Here is a 14309-nt window from a genome sequence, read left to right on the forward strand (position 1 = left end):
CTCTCTATATCACTGTTAGCTGCCATTAGTGCTCTTTATAGGACTGTTAGCTGCCATTAGTGCTCTCTATAGGACTGTTAGCTGCCATTAGCGCTCTCTCTAGGACTGTTAGCTGCCATTAGCTCTCTGTCTAGGACTATTAGCTGTCATTAGCACTCTCTATAGCACTGTTAGCTGCCATTAGTGCTCTTTATAGGACTGTTGGCTACCATTAGTGCTCCCTATAGGACTGTTAGCTGCCATTAGCACTCTCTGTAGGACTGTTAGCTGTTGTTAGCGCTCTCTATAGGACTGTTAGTTGTCATTAGCGCTCCCTATAGGACTGTTAGCTGTTATTAGCGCTCTCTATAGGACTGTTAGTTGTCATTAGCGCTCTCTATATGACTGTTAGCTGCCATTTGCACTCGCTGTAGGACTGTTAGCTGCCATTAGTGTTCTCTATATGACTATTAGCTGCCCTTAGTGCTCTTTATAGGACTGTTAGCTGCCATTAGCTCTCTCTCTATGATTGTTAGCTGCCATTAGCTCTCTCTCTATGATTGTTAGCTGCCATTAGCACTCGCTGTAGGACTGTTAGCTGCCATTAGCTCTATTTATATGACTATTAGCTGTCATTAGCGCTCTCTATAGGACTGTTAGCTGCCATTAGCTCTATTTATATGACTATTAGCTGTCATTAGTGCTCTCTATAGGACTGTTAGCTGCCATTAGCTCTATTTATATGACTATTAGCTGTCATTAGTGCTCCCTATAGGACTGTTAGATGACATTAGCACTCTCTATAGGACTGTTAGCTGTCATTAGCGCTCTCTATAGGACTGTTAGCTGCCATTAGCTCTCTCTCTCTAGGACTGTTAGCTGCCATTAGCTCTCTGTCTAGGACTATTAGCTGTCATTAGCACTCTCTATAGGACTGTTAGCTGCTATTAGTGCTCTTTATAGGACTGTTAGCTGCCATTAGCGCTCTCTATAGCACTGTTAGCTGCCATTAGCTCTCTCTCTCTAGGACTGTTAGCTGCCATTAGCTCTCTGTCTAGGACTATTAGCTGTCATTAGCACTCTTTATAGGACTGTTAGTTGCCATTAGTGCTCTCTATAGGACTGTTAGCTGTCATTAGCGCTCCCTATAGGACTGTTAGCTGCCATTAGTGCTCTTTATAGGACTGTTGGCTACCATTAGCGCTCTCTATAGGACTGTTAGCTGTTGTTAGCGCTCTCTATAGGACTGTTAGTTGCCATTAGTGCTCCCTATAGGACTATTAGCTGTCATTAGCGCTCCCTATAGGACTGTTAGCTGCCATTAGTGCTCTTTATAGGACTGTTGGCTACCATTAGTGCTCCCTATAGGACTGTTAGCTGCCATTAGCGCTCTCTATAGGACTGTTAGCTGTTATTAGCTCTCTCTATAGGACTGTTAGCTGTTATTAGCTCTCTCTATAGGACTGTTAGTTGTCATTAGCGCTCCCTATAGGACTGTTAGCTGTTATTAGCTCTCTCTATAGGACTGTTAGCTGCCATTAGCGCTCTCTATAGGACTGTTAGCTGTTGTTAGCGCTCTCTATAGGACTGTTAGTTATCATTAGCTCTCTCTATAGGACTGTTAGCTGTTATTAGCTCTCTCTATAGGACTGTTAGTTGTCATTAGCGCTCCCTATAGGACTGTTAGCTGTTATTAGCGCTCTCTATAGGACTGTTAGTTGTCATTAGCGCTCCCTATAGGACTGTTAGCTGTTATTAGCTCTCTCTATAGGACTGTTAGTTGTCATTAGCGCTCCCTATAGGACTGTTAGTTGTCATTAGCGCTCCCTATAGGACTGTTAGCTGCCGTTTGCACTCGCTGTAGGACTGTTAGCTGCCATTAGTGTTCTCTATATGACTATTAGCTGCCCTTAGTGCTCTTTATAGGACTGCTAGCTGCCATTAGCTCTCTCTCTATGATTGTTAGCTGCCATTAGCACTCGCTGTAGGACTGTTAGCTGCCATTAGCACTCGCTGTAGGACTGTTAGCTGCCATTAGCTCTATTTATAAGACTATTAGCTGTCATTAGTGCTCTCTATAGGACTGTTAGCTGCCATTAGCGCTCTCTATAGGACTATTAGCTGTCATTAGCGCTCTCTATAGGACTATTAGCTGTCATTAGCGCTCTCTATAGGACTGTTAGTTGCCTTTAGCACTCTCTATAGGACTGTTAGCTGTTATTAGCTCTCTCTATAGGACTGTTAGTTGCCATAAGCACTCTCTATGGGACTGTTAGCTGCCATTAGCACTCTCTATAGGACTGTTAGCTGCCATTAGCTCTATTTATATGACTATTAGCTGTCATTAGCGCTCTCTATAGGACTGTTAGCTGCCATTAGCTCTATTTATATGACTATTAGCTGTCATTAGTGCTCTCTATAGGACTGTTAGCTGCCATTAGCTCTATTTATATGACTATTAGCTGTCATTAGCGCTCTCTATAGGACTGTTAGCTGTCATTAGCTCTCTTTATAGGACTGTTAGTTGCCATTAGCTCTCTCTATGGGACTGTTAGCTGCCATTAGCACTCTCTATAGGACTGTTAGCTGCCATTAGCGCTCTCTATAGGACTGTTAGCTGCCATTAGCTCTCTTTCTCTAGGACTGTTAGCTGCCATTAGCTCTCTGTCTAGGACTATTAGCTGTCATTAGCACTCTCTATAGGACTGTTAGCTGCCATTAGTGCTCTCTATAGGACTGTTAGCTGCCATTAGCGCTCTCTCTAGGACTGTTAGCTGCCATTAGCTCTCTGTCTAGGACTGTTAGCTGTCATTAGCACTCTCTATAGCACTGTTAGCTGCCATTAGTGCTCTTTATAGGACTGTTGGCTACCATTAGTGCTCCCTATAGGACTGTTAGCTGCCATTAGCTCTCTGTCTAGGACTATTAGCTGTCATTAGCACTCTCTATAGCACTGTTAGCTGCCATTAGTGCTCTTTATAGGACTGTTGGCTACCATTAGTGCTCCCTATAGGACTGTTAGCTGCCATTAGCTCTCTGTCTAGGACTATTAGCTGCCATTAGCGCTCTCTCTAGGACTGTTAGCTGCCATTAGCTCTATGTCTAGGACTATTAGCTGTCATTAGCGCTCTCTATAGGACTGTTAGCTGCCATTAGTGCTCTTTATAGGACTGTTGGCTACCATTAGTGCTCCCTATAGGACTGTTAGCTGCCATTAGCTCTCTGTCTAGGACTATTAGCTGTCATTAGCGCTCTCTATAGGACTGTTAGCTGCCATTAGCTCTCTTTATAGGACTGTTAGCTGCCATTAGCTCTCTCTATAGGACTGTTAGTTGCCATAAGCACTCTCTATGGGACTGTTAGCTGCCATTAGCTCTATTTATATGACTATTAGCTGTCATTAGCGCTCTCTATAGGACTGTTAGCTGCCATTAGCTCTATTTATATGACTATTAGCTGTCATTAGTGCTCTCTATAGGACTGTTAGCTGCCATTAGCTCTATTTATATGACTATTAGCTGTCATTAGCGCTCTCTATAGGACTGTTAGCTGTCATTAGCTCTCTTTATAGGACTGTTAGTTGCCATTAGCACTCTCTATAGGACTGTTAGCTGTTATTAGCACTCTCTATAGGACTGTTAGCTGTTATTAGCTCTCTCTATAGGACTGTTAGTTGCCATAAGCACTCTCTATGGGACTGTTAGCTGCCATTAGCTCTCTCTCTCTAGGACTGTTAGCTGCCATTAGCGCTCTCTATAGGACTGTTAGCTGTTGTTAGCGCTCTCTATAGGACTGTTAGTTGTCATTAGCGCTCCCTATAGGACTGTTAGCTGTTATTAGCTCTCTCTATAGGACTGTTAGCTGCCATTAGCGCTCTCTATAGGACTGTTAGCTGTTGTTAGCGCTCTCTATAGGACTGTTAGTTGTCATTAGCTCTCTCTATAGGACTGTTAGCTGTTATTAGCTCTCTCTATAGGACTGTTAGTTGTCATTAGCGCTCCCTATAGGACTGTTAGCTGTTATTAGCGCTCTCTATAGGACTGTTAGTTGTCATTAGCGCTCCCTATAGGACTGTTAGCTGTTATTAGCTCTCTCTATAGGACTGTTAGTTGTCATTAGCGCTCCCTATAGGACTGTTAGTTGTCATTAGCGCTCCCTATAGGACTGTTAGCTGCCGTTTGCACTCGCTGTAGGACTGTTAGCTGCCATTAGTGTTCTCTATATGACTATTAGCTGCCCTTAGTGCTCTTTATAGGACTGCTAGCTGCCATTAGCTCTCTCTCTATGATTGTTAGCTGCCATTAGCACTCGCTGTAGGACTGTTAGCTGCCATTAGCTCTATTTATAAGACTATTAGCTGTCATTAGTGCTCTCTATAGGACTGTTAGCTGCCATTAGCGCTCTCTATAGGACTATTAGCTGTCATTAGCGCTCTCTATAGGACTGTTAGTTGCCATTAGCACTCTCTATAGGACTGTTAGCTGTTATTAGCTCTCTCTATAGGACTGTTAGCTGCCATTAGCTCTATTTATATGACTATTAGCTGTCATTAGCGCTCTCTATAGGACTGTTAGCTGCCATTAGCTCTATTTATATGACTATTAGCTGTCATTAGCGCTCTCTATAGGACTGTTAGCTGCCATTAGCTCTATTTATATGACTATTAGCTGTCATTAGTGCTCTCTATAGGACTGTTAGCTGCCATTAGCTCTATTTATATGACTATTAGCTGTCATTAGCGCTCTCTATAGGACTGTTAGCTGCCATTAGCTCTATTTATATGACTATTAGCTGTCATTAGCGCTCTCAATAGGACTATTAGCTGTCATTAGCGCTCTCTATAGGACTGTTAGTTGCCATTAGCACTCTCTATAGGACTGTTAGCTGTTATTAGCTCTCTCTATAGGACTGTTAGCTGCCATTAGCTCTATTTATATGACTATTAGCTGTCATTAGCGCTCTCTATAGGACTGTTAGCTGCCATTAGCTCTATTTATATGACTATTAGCTGTCATTAGCGCTCTCTATAGGACTGTTAGCTGCCATTAGCTCTATTTATATGACTATTAGCTGTCATTAGTGCTCTCTATAGGACTGTTAGCTGCCATTAGCTCTATTTATATGACTATTAGCTGTCATTAGCGCTCTCTATAGGACTGTTAGCTGTCATTAGCTCTCTTTATAGGACTGTTAGTTGCCATTAGCTCTCTCTATGGGACTGTTAGCTGCCATTAGCACTCTCTATAGGACTGTTAGCTGCCATTAGCGCTCTCTATAGGACTGTTAGCTGCCATTAGCTCTCTCTCTCTAGGACTGTTAGCTGCCATTAGCTCTCTGTCTAGGACTATTAGCTGTCATTAGCACTCTCTATAGCACTGTTAGCTGCCATTAGTGCTCTTTATAGGACTGTTAGCTGCCATTAGTGCTCTCTATAGGACTGTTAGCTGCCATTAGCGCTCTCTCTAGGACTGTTAGCTGCCATTAGCTCTCTGTCTAGGACTATTAGCTGTCATTAGCACTCTCTATAGCACTGTTAGCTGCCATTAGTGCTCTTTATAGGACTGTTGGCTACCATTAGTGCTCCCTATAGGACTGTTAGCTGCCATTAGCTCTCTGTCTAGGACTATTAGCTGCCATTAGCACTCTCTCTAGGACTGTTAGCTGCCATTAGCTCTCTGTCTAGGACTATTAGCTGTCATTAGCGCTCTCTATAGGACTGTTAGCTGCCATTAGCTCTCTTTATAGGACTGTTAGCTGCCATTAGCTCTCTTTATAGGACTGTTAGCTGCCATTAGCTCTCTCTATAGGACTGTTAGTTGCCATAAGCACTCTCTATGGGACTGTTAGCTGCCATTAGCTCTATTTATATGACTATTAGCTGTCATTAGCGCTCTCTATAGGACTGTTAGCTGCCATTAGCTCTATTTATATGACTATTAGCTGTCATTAGCGCTCTCTATAGGACTGTTAGCTGCCATTAGCTCTATTTATATGACTATTAGCTGTCATTAGTGCTCTCTATAGGACTGTTAGCTGCCATTAGCTCTATTTATATGACTATTAGCTGTCAGCGCTCTCTATAGGACTGTTAGCTGTCATTAGCTCTCTTTATAGGACTGTTAGTTGCCATTAGCACTCTCTATAGGACTGTTAGCTGTTATTAGCACTCTCTATAGGACTGTTAGCTGTTATTAGCTCTCTCTATAGGACTGTTAGTTGCCATAAGCACTCTCTATGGGACTGTTAGCTGCCATTAGCTCTCTCTCTCTAGGACTGTTAGCTGCCATTAGCTCTCTGTCTAGGACTATTAGCTGTCATTAGCACTCTCTATAGCACTGTTAGCTGCCATTAGTGCTCTTTATAGGACTGTTAGCTGCCATTAGTGCTCTCTATAGGACTGTTGGCTACCATTAGTGTTCCCTATAGGACTGTTAGCTGCCATTAGCTCTCTGTCTAGGACTATTAGCTGTCATTAGCGCTCTCTATAGGACTGTTAGCTGTCATTAGCTCTCTCTATGGGACTGTTAGCTGTCATAAGCTCTCTCGTTAGGACTGTAAGCTGCCATTAGTGCTCTTTATAGGACTGTTAGCTGCCATTAGCGCTCTCTACAGGACTGTTGGCTTCCATTATCATTCCTTATAACATTCTGGGCTTTACTATGTTGACATAAACATAGCATAGGAACCAGTGGGAATTATGTTTATCGTTACAATTTCTTAGATTTCATGTGTGAACACACCATATAGCAGCTCAGGTAATTTTTGTTTTGCTTTATTTTCTGAGCCATTTCAGTACGTTTGAAGTAGGAAAACCAGTGAATAATAAGTGAAATAAAAGGAATTTTTGACATTTGTCTAAACCAATAACCTACTGGTGTTTTTTTGTTTGTTTGTTTTTTGTACATTTTATTTTGCATTTACTGACTAAACTAAATGTTTCTTTGCATGATTTTTGCAGATGAAGTTTTAAAAAATTCAGAACCAACAGAAAACCTGAGTATTAGTAATCTTGACCCTCCGAAGCAAGAAATTTGTGGTAGTATTTGCACAGGTGAGTAAAGTCTTGTCACTGCAAGTTGCTACATATCAGCACTTACTGCTGATATAGTTTACATGAGTATAGTAATTTCACAATATTTCAGTTGTAGCTAATATAAGCTTATTTATTTATAACTAAAATAGTATAAACACCAAACTATTTAAAAAAAAAATATATTTTTATTGAATCACAAAATACCAAAGGGAAACATAATATTTTACAAATACATCAAACATAATTTAGAGGGTTTTTAAAAAAACAGAAAAAGAAAAAAGAATGTTTGCCCTTCTTACACCAAAGACTTACAATTATATAACATTTACATTTTTCTTAATCCTGTCATATAAGCATATCAGCAATTAAGATTTGTAAATGTGAAAGGAGAAGGAGACAAATTAGATGAGAAGAAAAAAAAGAAAAGTGAGTCATCTCATCGTATCTAAGTGGGAAAAAAGGAAGAAAAGAAAGTAATTTTCTCATCTTACTCTCCTTCTCCATCCCTATTGAATATCCATTTCCTCTAAATCTTGCTACCAGTATGTATTCAGAATTGGTAAATGGCCTCAGTGTCTTTTCCTGAATAGCTTTTGATAGTGAAACAATATAAATCTCCCATTTCTCAAAACAATTGATTTACTCACTTTTTTGGATCTTCATTATCATCAAATTGTTCTATGATAAATTGTTCATACATCCATCCTTTTACGTTTTTTCAGTTTTGGTCCTTTTTCTATTGCCAGTGGAATTTTTTTTCTTCTTTTAGTAAGGACTTAAAGGGACATTAAACACTAAATAAATGCTAGATAGAATGATGCATTCATAGAAAAGATTAGTCTGAGAATACCATGTAGATGTTTTTTGTAAAGTTTCATCAGTTGTTTAAATATTGAGCAGGGGTGTGGAATTTTTTTAAAAACTACTTGTCCAAGGGACTAAAGTGGGAGCCCAATCTACTTGTCCCTCGTGACAATTTACTTGTCCTGATTTGCAAAATAATTTTAACCAAAACTGTATTTAAATAAGGTTTTTATTGATAACAACTTAGGAGACAGACCTAGTAATACTTTAATGCAATAAACAAATGCAAGTAGGGAGTAAGATTAAATAGAACATACAGAGTTCTCATTTTTATATTAATAATATTAAATAAAAGCCATAAATTACCTAATATACATATAAGTTAGCTGAAAACGAATGTATGGCTTTTTAATTTGGCTTTTATTTTAGACATAGGAGTCCGTGCCCATTTGTATACCTCATGCGGAAGCAGAGGAACTGTCAAAGAAACTCTGCCCCCTTATCAAAAACATCATTGGTGCCTAATTAATCAGGTTATCATAATAAATTAGAGGGGTGTGCTCATTCATTTTAAAATTAGGCAGTTAAGGAACATGAAGAAGCCCAACGGTTTACTTTCTTGAATCAGACAGAGCATATCATTTTAACATGTTTACAATTTACTTATATAATTAATCAAATTTGCTTTGTTCCCAGTTTATTCTTTGTTAAAGAGCATACCAAGGTAGGCACAGGAAAAGCAATGCACTACTTGGAGGTAACTGGTGAGTGTCTTTTCTCATTGGCTCATCCTATGTGTTCAGCTAGCTCCCAGTAGTGCATTGCTCCTCGTTTAAAGGATATCAAGTATACCAAGTATAACAGATGCAGTGTGTGTGTGTGTAGTAATGTGTGTAGCGGATGCAGTGTGTGTGTGTGTAGTAATGTGTGTAGCGGATGCATTGTGTGTGTGTGTAGTAATGTGTGTAGCGGATGCAGTGTGTGTGTGTGTGTAGTAATGTGTGTAGCGGATGCAGTGTGTGTGTAGTAATGTGTATAGCGGATGCAGTGTGTGTGTAGTAATGTGTATAGCGGATGCAGTGTGTGTGTAGTAATGTGTGTAGCGGATGCAGTGTGTGTGTGTAGTAATGTGTATAGCGGATGCAGTGTGTGTGTAGTAATGTGTGTAGTAGATGCAGTGTGTGTGTGTAGTAATGTGTGTAGTGGATGCAGTGTGTGTGTGTGTAGTAATGTGTGTAGTGGATGCAGTGTATGTGTAGTAATGTGTGTAGTGGATGCAGTGTATGTGTAGTAATGTGTGTAGTGGATGCAGTGTATGTGTAGTAATGTGTGTAGTGGATGCAGTGTGTGTGTGTAGTAATGTGTGTAGTGGATGCAGTGTGTGTGTGTGTAGTAATGTGTGTAGTAATGTGTGTAGTGGATGCAGTGTGTATGTGTGTGTAGTAATGTGTGTAGTGGATGCAGTGTGTGTGTAGTAATGTGTGTAGTGGATGCAGTGTGTGTGTAGTAATGTGTGTAGTGGATGCAGTGTGTGTGTAGTAATGTGTGTAGTGGATGCAGTGTATGTGTAGTAATGTGTGTAGTGGATGCAGTGTGTGTGTAGTAATGTGTGTAGTGGATGCAGTGTATGTGTAGTAATGTGTGTAGTGGATGCAGTGTATGTGTAGTAATGTGTGTAGTGGATGCAGTGTGTGTGTGTGTGTGTGTAGTAATGTGTGTAGTGGATGCAGTGTGTGTGTAGTAATGTGTGTAGTGGATGCAGTGTATGTGTAGTAATGTGTGTAGTGGATGCAGTGTTTGTGTGTAGTAATGTGTGTAGTGGATGCAGTGTGTGTGTGTAGTAATGTGTGTAGTGGATGCAGTGTGTGTGTAGTAATGTGTGTAGTGGATGCAGTGTATGTGTAGTAATGTGTGTAGTGGATGCAGTGTGTGTGTGTAGTAATGTGTGTAGCGGATGCAGTGTGTGTGTGTGTGTAGTAATGTGTATAGCGGATGCAGTGTGTGTGTGTGTGTGTAGTAATGTGTATAGCGGATGCAGTGTGTGTGTGTGTGTAGTAATGTGTATAGCGGATGCAGTGTGTGTGTAGTAATGTGTATAGCGGATGCAGTGTGTGTGTGTGTGTGTGTAGTAATGTGTATAGCGGATGCAGTGTGTGTGTGTGTGTGTAGTAATGTGTATAGCGGATACAGTGTGTGTGTGTGTAGCAATGTGTGTAGTAGATGCAGTGTGTGTGTAGTAATGTGTGTAGTAGATGTAGTAATGTGTGTAGTAGATGCAGTGTGTGTGTGTAGTAATGTGTGTAGTAGATGCAGTGTGTGTGTGTAGTAATGTGTATAGCGGATGCAGTGTGTGTGTGTGTAGTAATGTGTATAGCGGATGCAGTGTGTGTGTAGTAATGTGTGTAGTGGATGCAGTGTGTGTGAGAATTTGGGGGATAGAGGTTGTGGGGAGAGAGCAGTTTTGTAGGTTTTAGTGCAGATCAGTGATCTCCCCAAAGATATGACTGTCTTTTTACATTGCTCCTTCCTTTCTGCCTCAGCTCACATGAATCTATACCAACTATTTTAAACTTGAACAATACAAAAGTACACTGCCATATAATTATCGCGCATTTACCCAAAACAATCTGCTCAACTAAAATAATGTATTTCTTCACACTAAATACCACACTTTGGGTTTAAATAATTTAAAACCAACTTTTATTAGACAACTTCTATCCGGACTAATTCATCCAATAAATTACCTCAAATAGGCACATGGCAACACTTCTGAACTTCACATATTAACATGCAGGCAAAAAAACCTGTATCTAAGATATATGTGCTGTTGAGCAGGGACACGGCCTGTTGGGTAACTTTGGGAGCAGAAAGAGGTCACAATAGGAAGTGGAGCAGTTGCTGTCTGTCAGATCTCACCTTTCTTAGGGGCAGCTCTCCCTCTGAACGGAACTGGCTGATTCACGGAAGTGAGTTATTTACACTGAGCTGGCAATAGCGTGCACTGCCTTGTGTCTGGGAGAAATCTTTTCAGTTACGTTGTCTCTCGCACACTTCACTACGTACTGCTGACACTTTTCTGTGCCTCACCCCCGCTGGCCACTATTAAAATAAAGCAGGGCTAAATGTACATAAAACCCCACATGCCCTCCAGATCTTTGGGCCACAATTATGTGTCTGAAAGCAGGGTTCGATCACTTAACATGTGTCAGAAGGGAACTGCTCAGGATTAATAAATACTGCTTATTCCGCAGTCTAGATGGAAGATCCGCAGTCTAAAAAGCAAAGTCAAAGGGTACAAAGTCAGCAAGTATCCCAGTGGATCGCCAAGAGCAACGTGCAAGTTCAGAGAAGAATGCTGATTTTATTATTGAATTATATCAATATCTGTATGATTTTTCTTTTTTAAATGTTTTTATTTAGCAGAACTTTGCGTGCTGCTTCACTTTGAGGTTTTCCAGCATTTTATATTACTAATATCCTATCATTCTAGGATTTTTACTGAAATAACGAAAGTTAGATTCTGGAGATGCAGGTAGAGTCTATTCTGCGAACCCATCCAGACTCAGATTAACAGCTCCTTAGTAATCAGTGTTGACGAGTTTCACTGCCTGCTTTTTCTCACTCAAGTCGATGTCAGAAGCGATGCTACAAGACTGTCACACTTGAGAGGCTGTGTTTCTGTTCCACAGCATGGATTCCGGTAAGATAGTTTCAATTTTTACACATATTGTAAACGCTAGAAGACAGGGTCACAGTGTGGCTCCTTTTATCTATATGGAATCAAGGGTTAATATCTCCTGAGGGGGATTATGAACAGTTGGGTTTAATCATATATGCCTTATTTGATTTTATGCTGCTTTATGTGTAAGATGTTTATGGGCTCATATGCTGAGATGGAACATACAGGTTTCACTTTCACTTTAAAAGCTTGGCACGCTTTTTCTCATAGCAGGGACGGTTCTGCATTGTGTACCATGTGACCGGAATGGTTGAGGCTTCCATTTCCTTTCTCTTGACCGAGTTACTACCGGAGAGGAGTTTTATCTCTGTTCTGTCTGGGTCATAGGAGGTGTTGAGTGCCCCAGCCATTGGGGGGTATACAGGTGCCGTTTTTTTTAAATTTAAAATAAAGTTAATTTTTTCTGTTGTCCTCCGCATATCGTACTTTAGCTATGGAGGATTCTGATTCATTAGAGGGTTCTCCCTCTATTTCAAAGAGTAATGACTGTTTATATTGTGAGAGAGCTCTGGAATATCCGCCCTCTCAATTATGTTCCATATGCCTTGATAAGGGGATTATATCAAATAAGGTTGACATGTTTGATACCACTAAGCTGCCCGCCTCTGAGGAGTCCTCGTCCAGTGAGGTGCACACCGAACATGCATCTTTTAATACACATGCAGCTTGCCTTTGCACTGCTAATCCTCCATCTGGAGGGGGCTTTTTTTCATCAGACGTTACTGCGCAGTTTCATACGGCAGTGTCTGCGGCCAATAGTGCTTTCCCTCGCACTGCTAAGCGCAAGCGAAAGGTTAAATCTTGCACTCCTGCACAGGTCGCATCATGTAATTTGTCGGATATATCCGATCAGTTATCTGAGGATGAGGTTCTCTCTGAAACTTCAGAGTATGAACTTTCAGGGTTGGAGTCTGCTGCCTATAATCCTCCACCTGTAGAGGATCCAGTTTTTAGATTGAGGACAGAATGTTTACGCTACTAAAGGAGGTTTTTACTACTTTAGAGGTTCCAAAGGCCGAGCTGCCAGACAAACCTCTGGGTCCTAAATTTGAGGGCAATCATTATTAAGGACGAGTGGGACAAGATTAGATTCCTCTTCCCGTCGTCTGCCTTTTAAGGACTCTTTATGGGGGGGTTTTCTTTTTCCCATCCCTACTTGGTTGGCGCTATTTCTTTTTAATGATACAATGAGTCCACGGATCATCTTAATTACTAATGGGATATTCACCTCCTGGTCAGCAGGAGGCGGCAAAGAGCACCACAGGAGAGCTGTTAAATATCACCTCCCTTCACTCCCAATCCAGTCATTCTCTTTGCCTACGTTATTGATAGGAGGTGGTAAAGTGAGGTGTTAGATAAGATTCTTTAATCAAGAGTTTATTGTTTTTAAAGTGGTGCAATATTGTACTGCTTTGTCCTAGGGTGTAGCCGTAGTCCTTATCAGTCTCTTTAGTAGAGCAGTGGTGGCTTTAGAGCAATGGGAACTTGTGGGACATAATTCTCACTGCCCCTCCCATATTTTATGCTGCCCTGAACTCCTATAGTCTGAGTGTCATTACTCAGTCTTTTGTTTCTCCAACAGGTCGATGTGAGGGAGAGGATCTCTCAAGCCGGTGAACTGCCTTTCTGTCAGGCAGTAATATGAGGTAAGTGCTACTTTAATTTTCCTGGGGAAGGAGAAACTCAGAAGGAAGTGAGCACATTTTTAAGTACCTTACACACAACATAAAGGGCACAGGAAAGAAGGGGCACTTTTTATTGTTGATGGAATGTCATAAACTCTCCTAGTCTGGAGAGGACTGTGGACAGCATTGACGGGCAGGCACTGGGGCTGGAGATATGCAGGGAAAGCACGCTTTATAAATATGGCTCTGGTGGTTTTTTTATACTACGGGGATAACATTAGAAATACCCGGGAGAAAGCTTTTAATTTTGGCAACGCCCACAATGGGCGGATCTCACTGAGTTGCGCACCACTTCTCTGCGCCTCAGTCTGGGAGACATTTCCATAAGGCTCTGTCTGTGTTTGTCTAGGAGCGCATGGTCTGTGCTAGACATGCGTTCCTAGGACCGGACAATAACAAAGTTCCTCTGCTGCAATAACGGATCGTCTGCTGCTAATAGGAATGATATTCTCCGTTTTTTCAGTCAGGAAGACGCCTCAGCAGAATAGCTGAGGTGTAGAGGGGTGTTGTTGTTTTAAATTTTGTACTTTGCTATTTTGCACAGACTGCAGTAAAAAAGTTAACGTTTAAATTTAAAGACACAGTAACGTTTTTTGAATTTAATATTTTTCATTAAAATTTTAGATTTTTATGTGATAATTTGCCAATTGTGAAACAGTATGGACCCAGGGGCTTTGCAAAATGTTCCTTGCTCCTTGTGTTTTAATGCCATTGTGGAACCACCAATCCCTTTATGTCCCTCATGTATTGAGAGGACTTTAAGTTATAAGGAAAAAAAAAAATTCTGAGCCAACTTCTTCTTAAGCGGATGTTGTCCAGGAGTCTAATGATGAGGTACAATATATGCCGCAGCTTTCTCCTCAAGCGTCCCAAATTTTACCGCCCTCACAAGCAGTTCCCTGCGCCTCCTCTCTAGCTCCCGCTGGAGTTACTTTAAGGGACATCGCATCTCTCATGTCTTCTACAATTTCTGATGCGCTGTCTGCTTTCCCAATGTTGCAGGGAAAGCGTAAGAAGAAAATCAGACACTCAGTGAGTGAGGTTTCTGATGCAATTGTTGCGGTTTCAG

General features: G+C 41.1%; 1 protein-coding gene across 2 annotated transcripts in view; it reads left to right on the forward strand.

Annotated features, from left to right (window-relative positions):
* Nucleotides 1-14309, forward strand: part of LOC128655649 (gastrula zinc finger protein XlCGF26.1-like) — a 65195-nt gene that overhangs the window by 18554 nt on the left and 32332 nt on the right. For both annotated transcript variants that reach the window (XM_053709237.1, XM_053709238.1), the window contains one exon: nt 6938-7030. In XM_053709237.1, the coding sequence (XP_053565212.1) occupies nt 6938-7030 (93 nt within the window). The remainder of the gene's footprint in view (nt 1-6937; nt 7031-14309) is intronic.

The sequence above is a fragment of the Bombina bombina genome, chromosome 4, assembly GCF_027579735.1.
Source record: "Bombina bombina isolate aBomBom1 chromosome 4, aBomBom1.pri, whole genome shotgun sequence".
Lineage (NCBI taxonomy): Eukaryota > Metazoa > Chordata > Amphibia > Anura > Bombinatoridae > Bombina > Bombina bombina.